Source organism: Aedes albopictus, chromosome 3 (genome assembly GCF_035046485.1).
Source record: "Aedes albopictus strain Foshan chromosome 3, AalbF5, whole genome shotgun sequence".
Classification (NCBI taxonomy): Eukaryota; Metazoa; Arthropoda; class Insecta; order Diptera; family Culicidae; genus Aedes; species Aedes albopictus.
The window spans coordinates 271882076-271906646 of record NC_085138.1 but is presented as its reverse complement, the minus strand read 5'-3'; the positions used below and the strand labels follow the sequence as shown (position 1 = coordinate 271906646).

The window sequence follows — 24571 nt, the reverse complement described above, 5'->3', positions numbered from 1 at the left end:
GGCGGAAATACTTAAAGTTATTCTTGTAGATTTGAAGGATTTCACTACAGGACAGTTTGGAACACCTAGAACATCCCAGAATATAAAACACCTTTTGATATTCATGACAAAGGCTATATGGATACATATGAACGAAACTCACATCCAAGTTCAGCTTTTAGAACAACTGGTATGTCAATTGTTTCGTTTTTCCAAATTTCATGGCGTTCAGGATGTTCTAGGTTATCAATGAAGTCCCAAATACAAATAGCCCAAGTTTTCCCTAATAGAGGACTCAATTTGCAACAACTTTGCCGAAGACAGCATTCTGTTCTATCGAATGGGTGAATTTATACAGCCGTTTCTATGTTGGGGTCGAGGATCCGGCCCAAAGGGTTAAGACAAACTATTCAATCTATGAGAAAAATGGAAAAAGCACGTTTTTCCATACTAAGTTCCATACAAATTTCAATCGCGATGCGAAATATGGGGATGCAACCTATTGCTCCAAAATTTTACACAGTTGTTTAAAACGGTAAAAGGAATGGAAAAAGCTATGTTAAAAAAAAATCGACTTCGTTGACCCAGTCTAATAGACATAGAGAATTTTTAGCCCAAAACACGAAAAAATATCCCTTTTGATACGTATTTTTCATTATGAATGAGATAATTCTGTTCATGCACTGTATTTAGATTTTCTGAATTATTTACTTTTGCATCAATACATAATAATTTTTCCGCACCTTGCTTTTGCAAAGGGGGTAAGTATGAAAAAAAATCTTCTTCAAAACATTATAACTCGAAAACGGTTTGTTAGATTGAAATGATGTCTTTGAAGATGTTTCAGGATATTTGAAGGACTTTTAGCAAAAAAAAAAAATACACTGATAATACTCATCACATCAATTTTCCAACAACCTTACCCTTCCATTTTTCTGTTATTTTTCTAGCCCCAAAATTTTCCATTGGCCCAGATTGATTGGTCAAATGCTTCTAACTATTTTTTCTCGAATTTCAATTTGTATTTTTCACCCCACCCCCCGCTCGAAGCATGCTTTCGTATAACGACACCAAGTGTCGTATGAAATTCGATATTCATTTTGTACATCCACGAACATTTTCGAATCCAATATTCATATGCATTTACCTGAAGCGTAATCCTGAATATAGTCTACCCTCGCCTGGTTGTCTGGCTTTTCTAATGGAATAGGAGGTGTAAGTGTGCTCATTGCACCGGTAATTGTCTGAAAGTATAGAAGAAATTGGTTATGCTTTCATTGACCAGAACAGGCACCCACACCGGCAAAACCAAAGTTCACTTACCAATATGGCATCTCTGATATTCTTTTTGATATCCTCTATTTTCTGTTTCCTTTCTGTGTCGGAGAATCCATTAACATGCAATATTCTCATTTGTTTTACGATTGTTGACTTGCCGGATTCACCGGCGCCTAACAGTAACAGTCTATGGGTGGCTCTGTAAACCTGTCGATGGGCAATAATGGGTTCATCATCAGAGAGGTTGGCACGACATCGAACGGAGGCGCGCCGCCGGGAAGAAAGAAAACGAATAAATAAGGAAATTAGTCTTATTGGGTGGACTCTTGGTGACCGATTCGTTAAGAGTACGATAGTTCGCGACAGTAGTTGGCTTACATAGTCCAACAGGAATTATCTGATAATTAGAGGCTATAGGTAATAGGGTAACTTGCGATACTGGCAGCTGGTAGTTACATGTTTTATTGGAAGCTTGTACGTACATTTTTCCCGAAATTCTTCCTTGGCATTTATTAGTTTGAGACGTTTAAATAAATTTTGAAGATACAGTATTTTCCTAGAAAATTGGTCACATTATGTGCCGCACCTATTAAAATATAAGAGAAACGAGTTGGTCGTCTTCTTGGTCGGTAATTCAGATCCCATTGAGATCACTGGCATCTGCCCGGCAATCCCTATAACTCACCGTGGTACAGACCGGAAGCTGTGAGTAACCTTAGTAAAGAATTCCGATGGGGACTTTAGTAGACTAACAGAGAAGAAAAGGTTTGCTTCTGCAAACCTGAGCATTTGTATTCCAGGGGGATCGGCTCACAGCGAGGTCTTTATATTAGGGACAGCTGATCGATGTTTGAGTGTCCCCAGTAGTCGGAATCACGTTTTGATTGACAGATGGAACTTCTCCGACATTATCGGCGTTAAGACCGATCCTGGCGCTAACATTGGCTCTGACCTGATCTGGTGATGGCATCAGCATACGCGCAGAATCTTGAAGCAGTGTTACGAGATGAGGATGAGCTCGTTGTAGCACCTCTAGAAGACTACTGGATTACAGTTAAAGCAGCTATCAACGACGCAGCCAAGAGCACGTTCGGGTACGTGAAACGAAGTCAACGGAACGAATGGTTCGACAAGGAGTGCAGAGCTTTTTTGTAGGAGAAAAATGCATCGCGTGCGGTAATGCTGCAGCACGGAACCCGGCAGAGCAGGGAATGATACATACAGCAGAACACCGTCTCTTTCGGGAGAAACAGCGCCGCCTAGAAGAAGTGGAGTGCGAGAAAATGGAACTGCTGTGCCGTTCGCGAGAAACACGGAAGTTCTACTAGAAGCTCAACACATCCCGCAACGGCTTCGTCCTGCGAGCTGAAACATGTAGGGAAAAGGACGGGAGGCTCCTGACGAACAGACGTGAGGTGATCAAAACGTGGAAACTGAAAATTAGATGAGCACCTGAATGGTGTGGAGAGCACATACATGGAGGCCCAATGAAGCGGGAGAAATGACTACGTCAGTACATCAGGGAGAGAAGTTAGGGATGCCATTCACCAGCTCAAAACCAACAAAACAGTTGGTAAGGAAGGTACCGCAGCTGAACTCATCCAAATAGGCTCGGAAAAATTGGACACCTACCTGCACCGACTAACAGTTCGGATCTGGGAGACCGAACTACTATCGGAGGAGTGGAAGGAAGGGCCCCATCTACAGAAAGGTGAAAAGTTGGAGTGTGAAAACTTCCAAACGATCACAATTCTGAATGTAGGCTTCAATGTGTTATCTCCCAGTTCATCATCCGTCGTCTTTCACCTAAAGGAAATAAGTTTGTTTGAAGCTATCAAGCCGGATTAGTCGACGGCAGCTCCAAAAGGAACCAGAACTTCACCGAGCGGAAAATCCTTCAAAAATACCGCGAATACCAGGTCTCAACACACCACCTGTTCATCGACTTCCAAGCGGCTTACGACCGTATCGACCGCATAGAATTATGACAAATCATGGACGAGAACGGGAAGGGAAGCTCACTAGAACAGTGGTGCTCATCCTGCGGCCCGCGGGCCGCATGCGGCCCTCCAAGCCTTAAGATGCGGCCCACGGAGTACTTTAAGACGAATCGAAGTTTTTGAACGATTATTGGAAATAACTCGTTAAATTCATTAAGAAATCAAAATAAAAAAAATGCTGATCAATTTCACAGTGTTGAACACAAAAAGAACAATCCGTTCTGGTAAGATTCGAATCGAAATCGCAACTACGAAATATTTCGGTATTTCAGCTAAGTCACGACGCCAGCTTACAGTTATTTATAAGTGGTACGAATCAAATGAAAGTTTGTTAAAAATGTAATCTTGAATCATTTAAAAATTAGTTGCAGTTTTTAAGCGCAGCCAATGCAACGCTGAGCAAATATTTCACATTTCGCCTTTCCGAAGAACATACAAACACAAAGCACGAAGTTTTTGACAAAATTCTCAACAAATCTCAACTTGATTGCCAATATTGGTTCATTTTCACTTACGAATCCAATTTGAATTGTCCAAGCGAAACTCCTGAACGAACTTAAAGAAAAAAATCTCAGGCGAGATTCATAAAGCGTCTCCTGTGCCCTTTTGGAGAAACTGTTGGATACATTTTTGGAGAAACTCCAGGAAACATTATTGGAGAAAAATTTTAAGCAACTCTAAGCGAAATATATGGAGAAACTCAACGAGAAAGTTGTGGCGATAATGCATGGAAATTATAGGAGCATCTCCTAGAAAAAATGTTTTGGTGTCACTCTATCAGAAATTTCTTTAACAACTTTAGAATAAATGCCTCGAGCAACAAAAAGAGAATTTTCAGAAGTAATCACAAACAAGATTCGAGAACCAACTGCATCAAGACACAAAAGATGCTTAGAACGCCTGAGGAAAATTTGAAGCAACTTATGCAGCAACATTAGAAGATAATGTTGAAGAAACTTCCGGAAACAATTGTTAAAAATCTAAATTTTGAAGAAATTTAATGATGAAGCACAGACAAACAGACGTAACACTTCGATCATTTTTCGATTCAAATCATAGTCACGGAAACATATTCGCCCAATGCTAAAAGGCCTATGTTTGGCCGACCACCAACTAGGTGGCGGTAGTGAGCAAACGCCAAACTCGAACAAAAACAATGCGAGCGCCACGGTTGGGCAGTTGGTTAACTATCAAATTTTGAAAAAGACCGTTAAATCGGTCTCTCTCTCTCTCTTCTTGGCGTAACGTCCTCATTGGGACAAAGCCTGCTTCTCAGCGTAGTGTTCTATGAGCACTTCCACAGTTATTAACTGAGAGCTTCCTCTGCCAATGACCATTTTGCATGCGTATATCGTGTGGCAGGCACGAAGATACTCTATGCCCAAGGAAGTCAAGGAAATTTCCTTTACGAAAAGATCCTGGACCGACCGGGAATCGAACCCGTCACCCTCAGCATGGTCATGCTGAATACCCGTGCGTTTACCGCCTCGGCTATATGGGCCCTTAAACCGTTAAATCGGTGTACGATGTGAATTATCAGAGTGTTACGTCTGTTTGTCTGTGGATGAAGTATTGCATCAACTTTAGAAGAGACTTATGGAAAGAATTTATTAAAATCTTCAAAAATCTCCTGGAAAGTTTTTGGGAAAATCCGGAAGCTATTCTAGCAGAAATTCTTGGAAACGAATAATGAGATATTTCTGAAGTAACTTCAGGGCAGTTCCAAAGGCAAATCTAAGAGGTTTTCTTGGAGATGTTCCTAGAGAATTCTAGAAAAACTAAAAGAAACTTCAAGAAATTTCTTGAAAACCTTCTGGAACAACTCCACAAGAAATTTCAGGAGAAAATCCAGCAAACCTTTTTGGAGCGATTCAAAAGAAATTCTTGTAAAAGCTTCTTGACAAGTTCTTGAAGTGGCTTCAAGGCAATTCTAGGGGCAACTTCTAAATTGTTTGTTTATATTTCATTTTGAAGCTCAAACGTTTTTCTCAACCGAACTTATGAATCCAAATTGAACAGTTCAGATTTTTTATAAATATACTTTAGAATTGTTCTTTTTGTTGTTTTTGTGCATCGATGTTTTATGCGGCCCGCAGGTCGATCCCGAATTGCAAATTTGGCCCGCGGTATCCTCCAGCCTGAGCACCACTGCACTAGAATGATTAAAGCGTCGATGGACGGTGTAAAAAACTGCATAAGAGTTTTCGGCAAGGTGATGGGCTCTCATGCCTGCTGTTCAATATCAATCGCCGTGGAAGGTGTTAGGCAACTTGCCGGGCTACGGATGGCATGGATATTATTGCTAGAACATTTGGAACGACGGCATAGCTATACACCCGCCTGAAACGTGAAGTAGCAAAGGTCGGACTTGTGGTAAACGCATCAAAAACGAAGTTCATGTTAGCTGGAGGAACCACGAATGACAGGGCAAGCCTAGGCAGCAGTGTTGCTATAGGCGGGGTTACACTCAAAGTGGTGGAGGAGTTCGTCTACTTCGGATCCTTATTAATGACAGACAACAACTGTAGTCGTGAAATACGATGGCGCATCATCAGTGAAAGTCGAGCCATTATGGGCTCCACAAGAACCTGCGGTCGAAAAAAATCATCCCCACACCAAGTTCACCATGTACAAGACGCTGATAAGACCGATGGTTCTCTACGGACACGAGATCTGCACTATGCTCGAAGAGGATTAGCAAGCACTAGAAGTGTTCGAGGGCCGGGTGCTTAGTACTATTTTGGCGGTGTGCAGGAAACCACGAGCTTGCTGCTATCAACCAACCAACCAACGTATCACTACAGCGAACCTAGCACCCAGATGGTGGCAAAAGCAGGAAGGATACGGTGGGCAGGGCATATAGTGAGAATTCCGGACAACAACCCTGCTAGAGATCCGGACGGTACAAGAAGACCTGTAGAGCAGCGTACAATGTGGACAGATCAGGTGGAAAGAGATCTGGCGAGTATTGGGCGTGATCGAGGTAGAAGATTTGCAGCCACGAATCGTGTATTATAGTCAGATATTGTTGATTCGGTTTTATCCTTAATTTGATGTAATACTAAATCAATTAGATGAATGAACGAAGGGGCATCATCAGTGGAAGTTGGGCCGCTGCGGGCTTCTGAAGAAACTGCGGTCGAAGAAGATTATGCCCCGCACTAAATGTAGCATGTATAAAACGTTAATAAGACAAGCGGTCCTCTTCGGACACGAGACATGAGCCATGCTCGAGGAGGACTTTGCAAGCACATGGAGTTTTCGAGCTACGCGAGCTAAGAGCGATCTTTTACGGTTGGCAGAAAAACGGTGAATGACGGCAAAGCATGAACCACGAGCTCGCTGCACTCTTCGCCGAAGTCAGCATCCAGAAGGAGGTCAAAGTCGGAAGGATACAGTGGGCAGGGCTTTTTGCAATAATGCCAGACAACAACTCTGCAAAACCCGGTTGGTACTAAAAGGCGGGGAGCGTAGTTGCAAGATGAGTGGATCAGTTGCTCTGAGTTCCTATTTTCTGTTTCTCGAGGAATTACGTTCCCAAGTAACAGAACTAGCTGAATAACAGCTTCCTAAGCTAAAGTTTGCTTAAGAGTGGATTGTTCCACACTTATACATCAAATATGTTAGTTGGGTAGCGTTATCGAAAACCACGCGAATCTCACAAAGTTACAAAAAAGTTGCATAAGTATACAATAATTCTCTGAAAGCTAGATTAATCCAATGAAAGTTCGCAAGGGTGTAATTTTGTCATATTCCAGTAAAGCAGACCCGATTAAATATTTCTCCCTATTTTTTTATGATTCACTGTATCATAAATTTGATATTAAAATGGTTGAAACATTTTGTTCCGTATTGTTTTTTTCAGCACGAGTCGCAAATTTATCCAACCAACGACGCATGCCGAGTTGGATAAATATGAAGAGTGCTGCAAAAATCGAGTTTGGCAACGAGTTACATACAAAATGCTATGCAATTATTTTTCCATTATACAACTCATTTCGGTTAATGTGGAATGGAGGAAATCCTGGAGAAATTTCTAAGAAAATACATAGAGGAATACTCGGCGGAATTTCTGATTTAATCTTTGTGAGAATTTCTCTGCAAGAATGTCTTCCAGGCTTTCCGTAAGAACCCTTATAAGAATATCTGGAACAATCTGTAGAAAAAAAAAAAAAACAGAAGTAGTCCTTGGAGCATTTTCTAGGACTTTCTTGAGAAATCTTGCAGCAATTTCTGGAAGAGAAATGTCTGAAAGAATATCTGAAGGAATATGAAGAAATCTTGGGAATTTCTTTAATACCTATTGAAAAATTTCTAACGCAATTTTTGAATAAAATTCTTTAGAAAGGTTCTGAAAAAAAAGTTTAAGGACTTCTCAATTTCGCGTTCTGAATGTATACGTAAATCATTATCTAATGAAAATCCAAGGATTATTATTGAGAAAGTTTATGGAAAGTTTTCTAGATAAATGCAAAAATCTGAAAAAAATCGTAGATGAATTTCTGAAACAATCTATGCAAGATTTTTTTAAAACAATTATTGATGTATTTTATTAAGGAATACATACATTTTTGGAAATCATCCGTGCAAGAATCCTCAAGGGAGTTCTTGGAGTAAACTCTGGAAGACATTCTCAAGCAATCGCTAGAAGATTTTGTGAAAAAAATTCTGACTGATTTTTTTAGGATTTCCTGGATGGTTTTTTAAAGTAAATCTACTTCTACGACAAGTTTCCAAAGGAGTCCTTTAAAGAATGCCTTTAAGGTTCCCTGGGAGATTTTTTTCAGGAATTCGCGAAAGGTTTTTTAATTGACTTCTACGATGGATTTCAGCAAGGCTCAATGAAAGAATTATCAAAAAATCTGTGCAAGTTTTGCAAAGTAATCCTTCTAGAAATTTGAAAAGAAATCTCTGGAGGAAAATCTGGAGATAGGGGAAATTACCTATTCTCGGCCGTTTTGTTCTCTTCGTCTTGGAGGGTTTTTTGAAACCTATTGAATTCAGAGTTGGCTTCAAATCCTTCCCAACCAATGTGAATTAAATGGCAAAGTTTCAGGCAATTCGGCTGACAAAAACCCTCCATGACGAAGAGAACAAACCTGCCGATAATACCCAATGTCACCCTATTTCTGAAGAAATTATTAGTCAAACTTATAATAAAATCAGCTTCGTACCTTTTAATTCCGCCCTATGTTGCTTATCCTTTGACAGATACGCGTATTTCGACTACCACTTGTAATCTTCCTCAGTGTCAGTTATCCAGTGGATAACTGGCACTGAGGAGGATTACATACGCGTATTTCGACTACCATTTGTAATCTTCCTCAGTGTCAGTTATCCAGTGGATAACTGACACTGAGGAGGATTACAAGTGGTAGTCGAAATACGAGTATCTGTCAAAGGATAAGCAACATAGGGCGTAATTAAAAGGTACGAAACTGATTACACTCATTCAAAGAGGGTATTATAAGAGGGTAAGATTATAATAAAAGCCAAGGGAGATCTTCTAAAAAATCCCTCGAAAATTTTGTGAAGGAACCCCTAGGACAATTCCCAAATGGATCTTACAACTTTTTAAAAAGAGTCTCCGGAGGAATTTCAAAATAATTTTCAGGAAGATTTTCAGAGAAAGTTTTAGAATAAATCCTTGAAAGATCGTTTGAGAGAATACTTTAGGAGATATCCGATTAATTTTTCGATAAAAAATTTACAAAATTCCCAAAAAATAGAGTACATCTCTGAAGGATTTTCTAAAGAAATCCCTGGAGGTATTTCTGCAGAAACACATACACAACTGTCTTCCACAACTCCTTGTGAAACTTCTGGAGGAATTCCTAGTGGAATTTCTGGAAAAAATGAAAGTTGCTGTAGGAATTTCTGGTGGAAATCTTGGAAGAATTTCTTAAGTAATTTTTGAAGGAACTTTTGAAACATTTTTTGAAAGTCTCTGGAATATTTTCTAAAGGCATCGCTGACAGTCTCATTAAAGGATTTTTTGGGGAAAATTAATAAATGTCTTAAGTAATTTCTGCCGGAATCTCAGAAAGAATTTTTGAAAAAAACCCCTGAAAGAATTACTGCTCATATTAATGGATAATTTAAAAAAAAAATGGAGGAATTTCACAAGTACATCATACAAGATTCTCTGAAATAATTCTTTGTGGAATTTGTAGAATAGGAGGCATTTCTAAAGAAATCCCTGAAGAACGATTTTTAAAAAGAATTTCCGAAGAATGAATGTTTGATAGATTTTATAAAGGAATCTCCAATAGATTCTCCAAATGAATATCTACAGAAATTTCTGAAGTAATCCCTGGGTGAATTCCTCAACCAATCCCTGAAATGATTTGTGAAAAATCAAGAAGGAATTGGTAAAGCAATTGATGCCAGATTTCGTAAAAGAATTCTATGTGACACTTCTGGATGAACATATAGAAGATTTTCTGAAATAATCTTTGACGACATGATGATTCGAAGTGCTTGCACGAAGCTCTAAATTTCCGAAGGAACCCCTTGAGGAAATTCAGAAAAGACCCCTGGAGGATTTGCAGGGTTAATCCTCGGAGACATTTTCAAAAGAATTCCTGAATGAAATTCCGTTTAATTTTTTCTGTTTTTTTTTATTATCATTTTTTTTAGACATTTATGCAAATACAGGTATGTTCCGTTTTTGTCACTATTTGTTTTTATCACTATTCGTTTTTATCGCTATCCGATTTCGACAACATTTCATTCCGTTTTTATCAACACTAACGTTTTTGTCAAATTTGCTCCCTCGAACACGAGTTATTTATAGTTTAACATTAATCTTGAGGCAATGCATCCATGAATGAATTTGAAGCAACCAGCAATGATGGCATTAGAAGACGTATACGCTACAGTAGCTTTCAACACATTTTAAATTCAGCTGTAAATAATGTTAATTCATGCTTTCTCTCACGCATAATTTTACTTTTTATTTGAACATGAGAAAAATTAAACCAATAGTCTAATAGAAAAGTTAAACCGAGCCAATTTAATAAATGAAAACCTGACAGAAGGTGGCGGGAGATAACAAGTGAATATAAATATCATCATTGACAATTTTGTCGTTTTGTGAAATGGCTCAATCATTTTCCAAATGTAACATAAGTAGCTAATCATGCTAGATCAATTATAAATGCGATGTGCATATAAAACCATCACAGGACGTACTCGATTATCCGGCAATGGGAAATAATCACCCTGGATAATCGAACGTTTTTTTTTATTTCATTAGCCTATTGTGTTATGGCACCTTAATAGGTGTCCCTTCCTAAGAACTTTCTTATGAAAATCCATCTTCTCCTTTCTTCTTTTTCTTCTTCTTATTCATGGCTCTACATACCAACTGGAACTTTACCTGTCTCTTCAAGTGTTCTTCAAGAATTTGAACAGTTTAGGGCTTTCATTGCCTATCATTTCCTGAATTTTTACACTACAATCTTTTTACAAGACTTTTTTTAAGTGAAACAAATTTCACGTGGTTTTAAACACGATTTTCTTAAAATTACGCGATGTGCTGAATTCTTACCTCCTGGGCGCTATTTCTTTCCGACGGGGCTGTCGTCCTTGATACCCTGTCCAATTTTCCCGACCAAAGCTGCTATATTCACTTGGCTAACTGGAGATTCCTATAGAATTTTATCCGGGATTTAATCTTTCGATTACTCTAAAAATGCAATATTGGTTTTCTTCAGTAATTTCTACTAGCGATTCTACCTTGTATTCCTCCAGATTCCTCTCATGGATTTCTTCTGAGAAATCGTCAGGAAATAAGTCAGAAGTTCCTTTAGGTGAATTAGGAGTTAAATCTTTCAGAAATAAGTTTCTGTTGGAAAGAGGAGTCTAGAATCCTGGAAAATGATCTGGGTATTCAAGAGTTGCCGAAGAAGAAACTAAGGATTTCGGAAAAATCCAAAAGAAATCCCATCAATTCTAAAAGCATCCCTCGAGAAACAATTAGATGATTTTTTGAAAGAACTTATACGGGATTCCTAGAAGGAATTTCTCAAGGTTTCCCACTAGGAACTTCTGGAGGATTCTCAGGAATAACTCCCCGGAGATTTCTATACAGAACATCAGGAGGACACTCTCAAGAAACTTCTGGAGGATTTGAGGAAAGAATTGGGAGCAGACTAAACTGCTGGGAGTTATCAGGAAACGCAGTAAGAAATCTGGGAAAATTATAACTATTATATTATCTTTTTTAACTAGATTTTCAGCCAAAGGTGTTCATTAAGGTGGCCCACACTTATATGAAAAACAAAAATTTCGAAAAATGCCAAGTCTTACCTCCTAAATCAGTTGCTTTGTACTCCCAGAAGCTACGTTTAAAATTTGAGCAAAATCAATTAAGCCTAAGGCGGCGCTCAAAACGCTTGAAGTTTGTATGGAAAAACTTGGCCAAATGTATGTAGAAATATTAAGTTTTCGAATTTTGCCGCTAGGTGGCGCTGTAAGCGTTCAGTAATCAAACCCTTTGGTATTATTGTAGGTGACTATATGCCAAACAACTTTGTCGAAGACCGCGAAGTGATCCAACGTCTGTGAAAAAAGTTATACCCTAGGAAAAGTGAGGATAAACTTTATTGTTATTTTTCCAATACATGTAAAGAAATAATATCAATAATGAAATCTCAATACTTTGCCTCACTTTACCTAGGGTATAACTTTTTCCACAGCCGTCGAATCACTTCGCGGTCTTCGACAAAGTTCTCTGGCATATAGTCACCTACAATAACACCAAAGGGTTTGAATATTGAACGCTTACAGCGCCACCTAGCGGCAAAATTCGAAAACTTAAAATTTCTGCATACATTTGGCCAAGTTTTCCCATACAAACTTTAAGCGTTTTGAGCGCCCCCTTAGGCTCAACCGATTTTGCTCAAATTTTGAACGTAGCTTCTGGGAGTCCAAAACAACTGATTGAGGAGGTAAGACTAGGCATTTTTCGAAATTTTTGTTTTTCATATAAGTGTGGGCCACCTTAGTGTTCATCTAGTAATCATGGGGAAATAACAAAGATGAAAGATAGAATGATCTTGGAAAATCTCTTGGAAGTATTCATAATAAATGTTGTAGGTGTAGGTGTTTCTACTGCGAATAAATACCAAAACGAAGTCCTGTAGGAATCCTTTAAAGAAATTTTTGGATGGAGGACATTCCAGAGACAAATATCATAGGAAACTCTTTAAAGAATCCAAGGAAGAAATTCTGATGAAATTCTAGAAAAAAAAGTTGAAGGAATCCCAGAAACAAATTCTGGAAGAATCCCCGAAAAAAAAAACCCCTGGAGAAATATCAGAAAATTTTTCTGAAGGGATTTCAGAAAGTAACCTTGGAACAATTCCCGCAGGATATTTTGAAAAAATCTTGGTACATCTCCATGATGAATTTCAACAGGATGTCTAGGTTAAATTCCGGAATGATTTTCTTTGCCCACCTTGTACATTAGGGCCATTCTAGATCCAAACCGTACACTACGTCAAGGAGCTGTTCCAATCATAATGCATAAGGAAGGTTAATAAACTCCAATTCCTGGTGGAATACTTGAAGGTATCCCCAAATGAACTACAGTAGAAATTTAAAAATAGACATCTAGGTTGATCTGCGAAGGAATTTCTGAAGAAATCATAAAGGCCAAAACCTCTTTTCTTTAAAAATTCTTATCGAGTCCCAAAAGATAAATAAGCAGCATGGTACAAGGTAACCTAGAAGAATTCAGGAGGAACTTCTTGGGGATTCCAATATTCTGGGAAAGTTACAAGTGATTGCTAAGAAAAATTTCTGGAGATTTCCTAAAAGTATCCTAGCTGAAACTTTTATAGGAATCTGTGAAAATGATACTCGTGGAGAAACACCTTCCGGAAGGAACTAAACATATCCTTTTTTGTTAGGATATCGAAATTACGTTCCTGGAGATTAATCATTCCTGGAAACATGTCATATTTTAAAACGTCGATCCGGGAACTGAAACTTTAATATGTGTCATTCTTGCGTTCAACGAAAATAAATTTCCAAAAATGTGGTCACAAATGTGGTGAAAACCTCTTGTCGGCGTCACAATCACAAAACTGTAATTTGCATCCAAGATGTGTTAAAAGACATTAAAAACAATAAAATTTCAAGGTAAAATATGGATTATGTTCTGCAGTAAAACTTTCAATTCATATTAAAATGTTGCAAAATATTTTGCCGAAGAAAATTATTCCGTTTTTGTCAACTGAAAATAGCGGATCATGTTGATATAAACGGAACATACATGTAACGTTAGTGTGTATGTCCATTGCTAAAAATATTGGCTTAACTTTTGAATCAACCACACATATTTTTGAAGACAAAAGATTTCGATCGTAACAAGCTAGCGAGATAGAGGATTATTATTTATTTGGCGAGAATGACTAATATATGCCGAAAATTTTTACCCTTTTATCGAAAACTCAGTTTTCATGCTGTTTTTATATGTCTTGATACATTTTGTTATACAATTTAAACAAAAAAAAATTGCTTCGATTTTATGTAAAATTTGATTTTAGAAATCGAAGTATATAATATGTATTATTGTCGCTGTCGGACTATGTAAGCTTACCCGATTTGTAATGAGTATATACAGTCCAAACCATAATCGATACCCACCTGTTTATCTTTCTGTAGCTGTCGCGTGATGGCATCGCTCCTTCGTTTCTGGCTTTTTGTGTCCTCGGAACTGTTCGAATCCGACTGTTTCGATCCGGCCGATCCGAAGCAACCCATCGCTGACCAGGGGGCCCACCAGCAGGTGGCTCCGCCTTCCGGTGACGTGTCGGGAGACTCTGCCCCCCGTGCTTCACCGTTCCGAGCCAGTCTAACTGAGGTGCGATTGTTTTACAGAATCCGTTTTTCTTGATTTAATAACTGCCACCACACCCGTCGTAGACGACCCACCTGCCCGCTTCTTCGGTACCCGCTGAAACGCTATCGGATGTTTCTTCCGTTTCCAGCGTTTCCACTTCTTCACCACACCACAGTCTATTGGTTGTAAGTTGTATTCTTCTTGTTGATGATTTTGTTTATCTGTTGCGAGTTTTGACAACAGTAACACACTAGCGTATATTTAACCACATACTAACCCTCCCTCAGATACACAAACGCGCGCGCAAATTTACCACCCACTTTCCCGTCGTGACCGCCTCGCATGCACACTTTCAACCCACCAGCACCAACCGGATGGCCACCGGCGCACAGTGAGACGCGTGAGGCGTGTGCTCTGCTCTGCCACACACCCAGCCACTCTCGACGCACACACACGCGCTCACGAGTGCGCACACCGCACACGCACGTTGTGGTTCCTGGTTGCCGTTGGAACTGCCTGCCACTGCTGCTTTCTCCACCGCTGCTGCCGTTCGAAATATCTGCGATTTTTCAAGAAAGGAAACAAACAACATTTTTAACATCAATTAAAATCTCAATTCCATCTTTTCGCACTCATTAATCTTCATCTGGAAGTTGCACACTCTAATCTAATCGGTTTAATTATACATGTTTAACAATTCAATCACACTGCCTGCCCCGCAATATGCACGTTTCTTAACTATTTTTAGCCGCACCATGTTCTAATGTCCGTTTGTTCTCCTGTGGTGGTAAATGCTCACACTAGTATTGGTCGATTGTTTTCCGCTCAATTGCACACCGTGTATCAACTGCCGCTGCTGGATGCACCACGCTGCTGCCATGCCCGCCTAGTGCCTCTCTAGACTAGAATGTTTCCGAGAGGGTCCACATGTTTCCGTCGACGATGACGGTTACAACCGGTATCGTGAGCGCGGCTCATTAACTTGTTACGAGTCCATCAATTTTAGTGCATCGCAGAGGTTCTCGATCTATTGGAGCGTTTGACTAGCTGTTATTGGCACGATCACTGAATGCGCGTGATAAGTTGGATGGTTTGGGACCCTGTTGTTGTTCAGCCACGTTCAGCGCTTTTCGGTTGCAGAATGCTGCAAACCTTTATTTGCATTTCGCCAGATTACAATATAAAGAAGTTACAAAATTTCACAATGAAATTACACGATGATTCTACAAAGACCAGGTTTTTTTACTTATTCATTTATTTGGAAGGCTCTGGCGACACATGGGCATAACTGAGCCGAAATCATTTCTTTTTACATTGATAAAGACCAAGTTTAGCGGTGGAAAGAGATGTATGACGGCCCGACTAAGTAAGTGAGGTGTTGTACCTCAATTTATGTCAAATACATGGGAGGTAGCAGTGAAGAGAATTGTCAGACAAAAGAGACACAAAACAAGCAACAAAGAAGACGCGGCGATTACTCTTTATACCAACTGATAACAGATAATGACATGATCTCGAAAATTTTTGTTGCAGACAAAACGGAACCTGAATTTGTTGCGTACTTTTCAACTCGTGAATAATCAATTATGAGCCTCTGCACGAATCTGGCGTACTGCTCACTCCCACAGAAAACTTGAAAACAGTTCGCACAGTAAAAGTCAAATGTGACTTTTACCTTGCGCGCTGTTTTCAAATTTTCTGTGGGAATGAGCAGGACAGGGCAAAATCGAGCAGAGGCTCATTACCAACCCAAAATTCAAACTTTTTGATGGTACATTTTCAGCAGCGTTGCAGTGTTTCCCGACTTGAAGTTACCGCTCGAAAATCACAATGCAAGCCTTAAAAATCTCCAAACTCGTGGTGCACGATCTTTGTCCTATTCTGTTCAAGTTGGGACAAACCTATGTCGCATTGTGTAGAATGTCGCAACAAATTCAGGTTGCGACATTGTCGTTATTGTTGCGCGATGGTCGAATTTTGATTCACTGATACATACACTAAAACTGGAAAAACTGCCATCAGTTAGGTAATTCGCCAATTATTGCACACCCTAAAAACGCACCATTTTTTGCACACCGCATAAGAAAAGCATGGAGTGTGCAACAATTCGCGAGTTTTTAGGGTGTGCAATAATTGACGATTTGCCCTAGGTGCTGGTAGCGCTGCAAATTGTTGAAGGTGAAACGCTTTTTGTAGTGAGGCAAACGGCCGCTTGCATTTAACGGCTTGAGCTTGGAACTAAATACCAGGGGGTTCCATTGGATCAATGAGCTGAATTTTAGTATGGTGAGAAGGTCAATTCTCCGTTTTTGCAATAAAATAGTGCAAAAAGCGTGGGTATTATGATTCCTGGACTAATTTCATGCTGTATGAGCAAAAGTTTGGGCAACAGTGTTGTTATTTTCTCCATTTCTTGCAACATAAACAACATAGTTATCCAAAGTTTTGATCAAACAGCATCAAATTAGGTAAGGGATCATAATACCCAAGCTTTTTGCACCATTTCATTGCAGAAACGGAGAATTGATCTTCTCACCATACTAAAATTCAGATCATTACTACAAATCTAGTACTACACCGAACGTGCCCCATTGCAATGGAAAGAAAAGGAGGCAAATGGTAGTTCTTAGATTATATGATACGTTACGTTATTTATGGACGGTGCTTTATGATGCATAATAAAGCACCGTCCATAAATAACGTAACGCTCTGTACAAAAAAAGGATTCAAACAAAAAAGCGTTATGAAGAGAGTCAAAAAATGCCGATTAAATGTTGCATAATAAATGGACGTTACCTTAGAGGGGCTGTCTATTTATTACGTAAGGGAATTTTCTCGATTTTTCAACACCCCGTCACCCCCTATTGTTCTATTTTTGAATTGCGCGTAAGATTTCTCATATCCCTTTCAGGACGAAGCGCAAAAAACTGAAATCTCCATACCAATGACTCAACTTCGGCTCTCCAGAACTCTTAGATTTCCCAACAAAACGACAATTGTTGTTCTTCATTTAGAAGAGCTACTCTTTATCTTTCGATTTCTAGTTTTGACTACCTAGATAAATCGGAAATAAAAAAAAGTATGAAATATATTTTTTTATGTTTAACGGTTTTTGTCCACTTTTTGTTTAACCCCCGGGACGATCTACTTTTGGTAGAAATGCAATATCTTCTTTGTTTTAAAACATTCTACTCCGGATTTTTTTTATAGACAAGGGAAATAGTTGTACTAAGAAATGCATGGTACTATCTTCCCCCTTTGCAGCCTCCCCCCTTTTGCTGGGTGCCGAAAATACGTGGCTTTTTTGTATTTTTCATGAATTCTACATGTTTTTGCTCAAATTTTATCGTTTTGCTAATCATCAATAGTTTTCACTGATCCTTGACATGCAATGTATTACTATTCATCATAGCCTGTTGAAGTTTTGATCTCAGGCCTCCAAAGTACTCCGAAGTTTGTGACACAAATCCAACATTCTCAACTAAATTTATTACACAAAGAATGATCACAGAACATAGTCTACGGTACTCAAAAAGCCTCAAAGCACTCCTAGAAAATTCATGGTTCATGAATTGGGTGATCTAGGTCATCCAAACTACTCTGGAATTCATTTTTTTAAGATCTAAAACATCTACCATCGTTCGTGTTCACTCTGTTCAAGAAATTTAGTTACGTTGATGTCCATTAGACCTCGCAATGCTATGAGCAAGTTTATGTTATGGTAGTTGGACATTCCGTAAAATATAAGTGGCCTCCAATACACTTTAAAGTTTGGGTTACGATATCTATGTACTATCTATGCAACAAAAATATCTACAAAAGCAAGCTAAAAAAATTAAAATTGATCAAACGGTTAAAAAGTTATAGGACTCTAAAGTTAAGATTTTTTGTAAAAAGAAGAAAAAAATGAATTAAAACTTCAAAAACTCATATTTTGCGTGACTTTGGAAAAAATGATTTTCTACGAGTTTATTCGAAATTTAATTTGTGAGAAATTCATAAAAAAAAGATTGAAAATCGGTTGAAAACTGAGAAAGTTATGGCACTTGAAGTGAAAACACCTTTTTATTACTCGAAAATTCGATTTTGAAGCGATTGCGCGACCTCTAAATCTCAATATTTTTGGCTTAAACTCAGAGGTTTCTCTTTTTGTGTCATTTGAATCCAAAAGAACTTACGAATTCCAGGTTTCAACAACTTTTGAAAAATAAGCCGCAGCCTACCCTTCAGGGATTCCTTCGTGAATTTCTCCATGGATGCCTCCATGGATTCATTTAGGAATTCATTCAGGTATTCCTCCAGGAATTCCCCCAGAGCTTCTTCAGGAATTCATCCAAGATTTCCTCCAAGAACTAATCCAGAGATTTCTTCAGGAATTCCTCAAGGGGTTCTTCCAGAAATTCCTCCACGGATTCCTCTAGAGTTTCCTCCAGAAATTCCCCCAGAAATTTCTCCGGAAATTCCTTCAGGAAGTCCTCCGGGAATTCCTCTTATATGAAAAACAAAAATTTTGAAAACTGTCAAGTCTTACCTTCTGAATCGGTTGGACTCCCAGAATACGTTCGAAATTTGAGCCAAATCGGTTAAGCCTAAAGGTCCTATTAGACATGACAAATATGACAAATACATGAAAATAAGTTTTCGTTTTTTTCGCTAGGTGGCGCTGTAAGCGATTAATGATAAAACCCTTTGGTATTATTGTAGGTTACTATATACCAAAAAACTTTGTCGAAGACTGCAAAGTGATCCGACGCTTGTGAGAAAAGTTATACTCTAGGCAGAGTGAGGCGAATGGTTGAGATTTCATTATTGATATTATTCATTTACATGCACTGGAAAAACAATCATAAAGTCTCGCCCCACTTTACCTAGGGTATAGCTTTTTTAATAGGCGTCGTATCAATTTGCGGTTTTCGACAAAGCTATTTGGCATATAGGCACCTACAATAACACCAAAGGGTTTTATCATTCAACGCTTACAGCGCCACCTAGCGACAAAAAAACGAAAACTTAAGATTTCTGCATACATTTGGCCACTTCAAGCATTTTGAGCGCCTCCTTAGGCTTAACCGATTTGGCTCAAATTTTGAACGTAGCTTCTGGGAGTTCAAAACAACCGATTCAGGAGGTAAGACTTGCCATTTTTCATTTTTTTTTGTTTTCCATATAGGTGTGGGCCACCCTAATCTCCAGGAACTCCCACAAGAATTCCTCAAGGAATATCTCCACGAATTCACTCAGGAAGTCCTCCAAGACATCTGCTTAGAATTCTTCCAAGAATCCTTCCAGGAATAACAAAAACTCCTACTGGACCTTCCCCAAGAATTTCACCAGAGAACCCTCTAAAATGTTTGCCAAGAATCCCTTCAGGAATTTCGCCATAAATACCTCCAGGGTTTTTTTCAAGAAATTCCTTCAAGAATTCATTCAAAAAATCCTCCAGAAATTCCATTATGAATACCTCCTAGATTCTTCAGGAAACCTCCAGAAAATCCTCAAGAAAATACTCCCGGGACAACTCCAGGGTTTTTTTTCCGAGAATTCCTTCAAAGATTTCTCCAGGAACTTCTCCGAGACTGTTTCCAAGAATTCCTCCAAAATTTTCTTCAAAAATTCCTCCAGGAATTTTTGTTGGAATTTCTCCAGATATTCATCCAAGAATCCGTCCAGGAATTTAGCCAGAAATTCTTTCAAGAATTTCAACAGGAATTTCGAATTGTCAAAAAATTCCTCCAAGAATCACTGCAGGAGTTTGGCCAGGGATTCCTTTATAAATATCTCTAGGAATACCTCCAAGGATTTTCAATTAATACCTTCAAAAATCCTACAGAAATTCCTCCAGAAATGCCTACAGGAATACCTCCAGGAATACCCCAAGCAATTCCCCAAGACTTCCTTTAGGAAATCCTCCAAGAATTCGTCCAGGAATTCCTCCAAGACATCCACCAAGAACTCCTCCAACAATCCCTTCCAGAGTTCCTTTCCATGAATCCCTTCAAGAACACCTCCAAGAAATCTTGCAAAAATTCCTCCATGAATCTCTCTAGGAATTTCTCCAGGAATTCCTTGAAGATTTTTTTCAGGAATTCCCCCAAGAATTCCTACAAGAATACTTCCAGGAATTTCATCAAGAATTTCCTGAAGAAATATCTGGAGAAAACCCTGGAGGAGTTCCTGGAATACTTTCTGCAAGAATTCATGTAGAAAGTTGTGAAGAAATTTGTAAAGATTTTCCCAGGAAAATAATTAGAGGAATTCCTGAAGGATTTCCTTGAACTGCTGAAGGAATTTTTGAAGTTTTTTTTTTCAATTTTTATTTTTGGGAGGAATTCTGGGAAGAACCCCTGTTGGAATTACTGGAGGTATGCCGGGATAAATTTGTGTAGTAATTCCTGGAGGAACTCCTGGAAGAATTTCTGGAGGACATCGTGGAGGAATTTCTGAAGGAATCCCTTGATAAATCAATAGAAAAATTAGCAGTGGAACAAAGCCTCCTTCTCAGCTAAATGTAGCAGGCACAAAGATACTCTATGCACAAGAAAGTCAAGGAAAGTTTCTATACGAAAAGTTCCTGGACCAACTGGAAAACGAATCAGTCACCCTCAGCATAGTCATGCTAAATACCCACGCCTTTACAACTGTGGCTATATCTTCCCTTATCATTCCAGCAAAAGCTTACGACACGCATAAAGGGCGAAGAGGGAAGGGGTCGCTGCATGTGTGCATGTATAAATGATAACTGCATTCAAAGTCAGACTTCGACAGCGGAACCTGGCCCATCGCCACAGCTTCGGAAACTGGAGTGGACGATTGAAGCATGTAGCAGCCAGCAGCAACTGTAGCACTCAATTAATGATGAGAGAGACGTAAGAAAAAGCCTATTAAATATGTAATTATCAATTGCATTCTTTCGATGCACTGTCTATTAGTGGAAAGTTCCGGCTGCTCAGCTCGAGCTAGTTTAAGCGGAGGCAACTTGATGGTACAGTCATTCAGGTATACAACCGTTTGAGAAACATGATCCCGAAATGGTTTGCAAATGCAGGCGGTTGATTGTTCACGTGCTGCGGATTAATCCTTTCCTTGATCATGTGATTCAATGGAGACGCATCATACCCCATTTTTTTATGTCTATGAGATTTTCAGCCCGAGGCTGGTTCATCTCAGGGAATACCCCAATTTGCAGGTATAAGATTATATTTATGTTATGTTGCGGGGAATGCACATTGTCGTTCGACCTTACCTAAGAAATTATATCTGAACGCTCAAACAATAACACTTTAAGCTTCCACGACCACCCTAAAGCAATTGTCAGCTAAACAGAAAATAGGGAGTCTTTAAACTACATACAATCATACATCTAATTGTTTGTAGGTAATAGCTGGATGAGTTAACTAGAACATAACACAAACTTATCGTGACAAGTTCTCACATCACCTCGCTCTCGCATCCGATCATTCAGTCGTCGTCCATTCTCACGACACGGCATCATTGCATCGATTGGCTTCATCTACCTTTTCTTCCCCTGCCTCCCTTCCACACCGTACAACCGCAATTATAGACAGGCCTACTCTTTCAGAGCGACGGCGGACGCTACTTTGCCTATTTAGGGGAATATGGTTCAAAATGATCAAAATGATTCAAACTGGTCATCTGAAATTGCACAACACACAAATCATTCCTGAAAAAGACACGATTATTGCTATTGGTGAAAGGTGCCAAGATATGTTTATTTGTTATCAATCATGTACCTTCATGGAGATTGTAAAACGCATGAAGACGCATGGTTGTTAATGCCTATGGTATCCATGTTAATTGGCATCGTCGTACTCCAATTGACATTTTGACATCTTGTACTTTCGTTTTTCATATCACATTTGAAATCGCAAAAAATAGCAAAATGCATTAGGTTTGTAAAAGTTCCCACTGTAGTATCAAATGTTTAGTTGCTGTTAACAATTTAAATGCCCTCCAAATAAGAATATTTATCATAGAAAAGCAACGAATAATGTTTCATGAATGGACTCTTGCCCCACCGTACCCTATCTATGTGTTCAAGTAGTTATAACAGATACTATTCCTTCTTGAGGATACGACGAATAGCCCCGCTGCCACCTCCGCCAATCACTCTCGCACCTCTAGTTAGTGCACGTTTCCACATACAGTCATCAACACACTTATACATACACTTCTTTTGATTAGCATCGTTCGACTCGCGATTTTGTTTCACTGTCTCTTCACATTTTTATTTATTTCACTCTCTCTCGTTCGATTATAATCACATTTTCCTCCCCCAGCCAGCAGCAGTGGCAGTGGCACACACTTCCTTGGCGGGTTGCTTCGTCCGTTGATCGCCGCGGCTGCTGCCGTCGAGTGCTTTGCTTCCTTTTGTGCCACCCTACAAACAACCACCACCCACTCGACGATCTACACCGGGCGGAGTGGTGATGCTTGCTTGCTGCCTGCAGCAGCGGCTACTGTTGTATGTTGGGGAACATGTCTCAAAATGCCTCCATTGCTAATGAAGCAATGGAGGATAGGCACAAACCACTCATGAAAACGACTTTTCCACGATTGCATGAAATTTAAAAATTCTCCATTGGTTGTATGGCATAAACCCATAAACTACCATGCGCCTCCTTCTCATTGCTCCTTGGAAGAGAACAATGAAACCCCTGGAAAATCATTTTAAGGGCAGGCGGGACAGTAGTGGAGTTTTTCACATTTTCTCTAGTTTTATTAAGATACAGATTTATCAAATCAGACTTATTAACATTAGGGGGATTCACTTAACAGTGTAAACTGATTAAACTGATTAAACGTCGCGATCACCAAGGCAATATTTGATTATTTCATTCGCAAAATCATGAAACATTTCAAATAAGCAGAAAATCATGGCTTACGCAGCAATTTAATCTGTTAAGTGAGTACCCCTATTATAAACTTGAAACTTAGCACTAAATTTGCTCAGTTGAAATTTACAATAATTTATTTCAGCCACACCAGTGCACTATGGGCGATTTACGTATATAAGCAGCAGGCGAACGAAAATATGTTTATATTTTTTTTTTTTTGTTTTCTGTGGTTTCTACTATCGATATATTTCATTGACTTGCTTTTAAAGTATTTCAGTATTTTCCAATGGAGATTCAGATTTTAGAATAATCTGAAGCCGTGTAAACCGTATAAACTTAAGTCAGCGCAAACGAACTAAAAATCTCGCCGTTCAGCGAATACTTTAATAGATTTGAATATTTTTTTACAGTATATGATTTCACGCGTATGTTTCGAATGACAAACATGTGTTCCATGTAACAACCGAGAGTAAACGAGCGTACAAACAAATATACTATATTAACAATATAGGTCACTTCGTGTTTTCACATACAACGACATGGAGACGCCGTTTACGAATTATTACAGCACCACCTGTTGTCAGAAAAAGTCAATAATTGTATTTTGATCAATTTTAGTTTATCGTGCAAGGTGCCATTTCTCGAAAAAATATGTTAGGGGTGTCAAAGTATTTTGTTCCCAAATAATCGATTATTAAATAATCGATTATTAAATAATCGATTTACAACATAGATACACAAACAAAATAATATTTCATTAGATGACATCTACGTAGGGTATATGTACCATTCCTTGGCCTAATTTGCAAGCCGCCTAGACTATTTTGACCATAACTCATGAATTAATAGCACTAGAAATAATATGTCGACCCTATTACACACTCTAGATAATGCACATTTCACCAATTGGAAGTAAATTAACGTAAATATTCAAGAGTTTACTTAATTAAGTTGAAAAGATTCGATGCGATGGTATGCAACGTTGGTCTATGGTACAAAAATTGGCCTATTAGTGGATACAACGTTGGCCTATTGCTTTCCATGCACTAGAATCACTAATTATCTTATTTTTTTTTTCAAAATTCCTGCTGAAGTATTATCTCTGTTTGTTCACCAATCTCACTTTTAATTTATATTTTCGGAGCCAAATTTTCAAAAAACTATAAATAAATCACTTAGACTAAAGTTCTTTCTTAATTTAGTAACGAAAACAACGCAACCCTATTATTGTGTTATATTTTTAGTCACCACACACTAAATCTTTCTTCCTGTTCGTTCTTTCTGGTTCTTACGCTAGAAATGTTGTTGACGTCTTTTACTGGTGTTTTAGACGTCACTTTACTGATGGGCCAAGATTTGGGTACATAGTGAAAAAAATGTCCTCAATATTCGACCCACATTGAATTTGTAAAAAAGTTGTTATTCGTTGAAAACAAATATACAAGTTCAAAATAGCGTCTTTGACCGTCGTATCAAATTTTCAGTTATTGAAAAGTCAGTTCGAAATGTTCCAGAATCATGCTATTTATGATCATGTGTATAGACTACCCACTAAGCCGAAGAATCATGGCGTCTACAAAAGCTAAACAAAGTGACATTTTCATTCA

General features: G+C 38.7%; 1 protein-coding gene across 1 annotated transcript in view; it reads right to left on the bottom strand.

Moving 5' to 3' along the window:
- The window catches only part of LOC115257779 (guanine nucleotide-binding protein G(s) subunit alpha), a 128216-nt gene that overhangs the window by 25133 nt on the left and 78512 nt on the right, over positions 1–24571 (bottom strand). The window contains exons 2-4 of the mRNA XM_029857734.2: positions 13914–14668; positions 1303–1464; positions 1127–1223 (exon numbers count right to left, since the gene is read on the bottom strand). Of these exons, the coding sequence (XP_029713594.2) occupies positions 1127–1223; positions 1303–1464; positions 13914–14030 (376 nt within the window). The 5' untranslated portion in view covers positions 14031–14668. The remainder of the gene's footprint in view (positions 1–1126; positions 1224–1302; positions 1465–13913; positions 14669–24571) is intronic.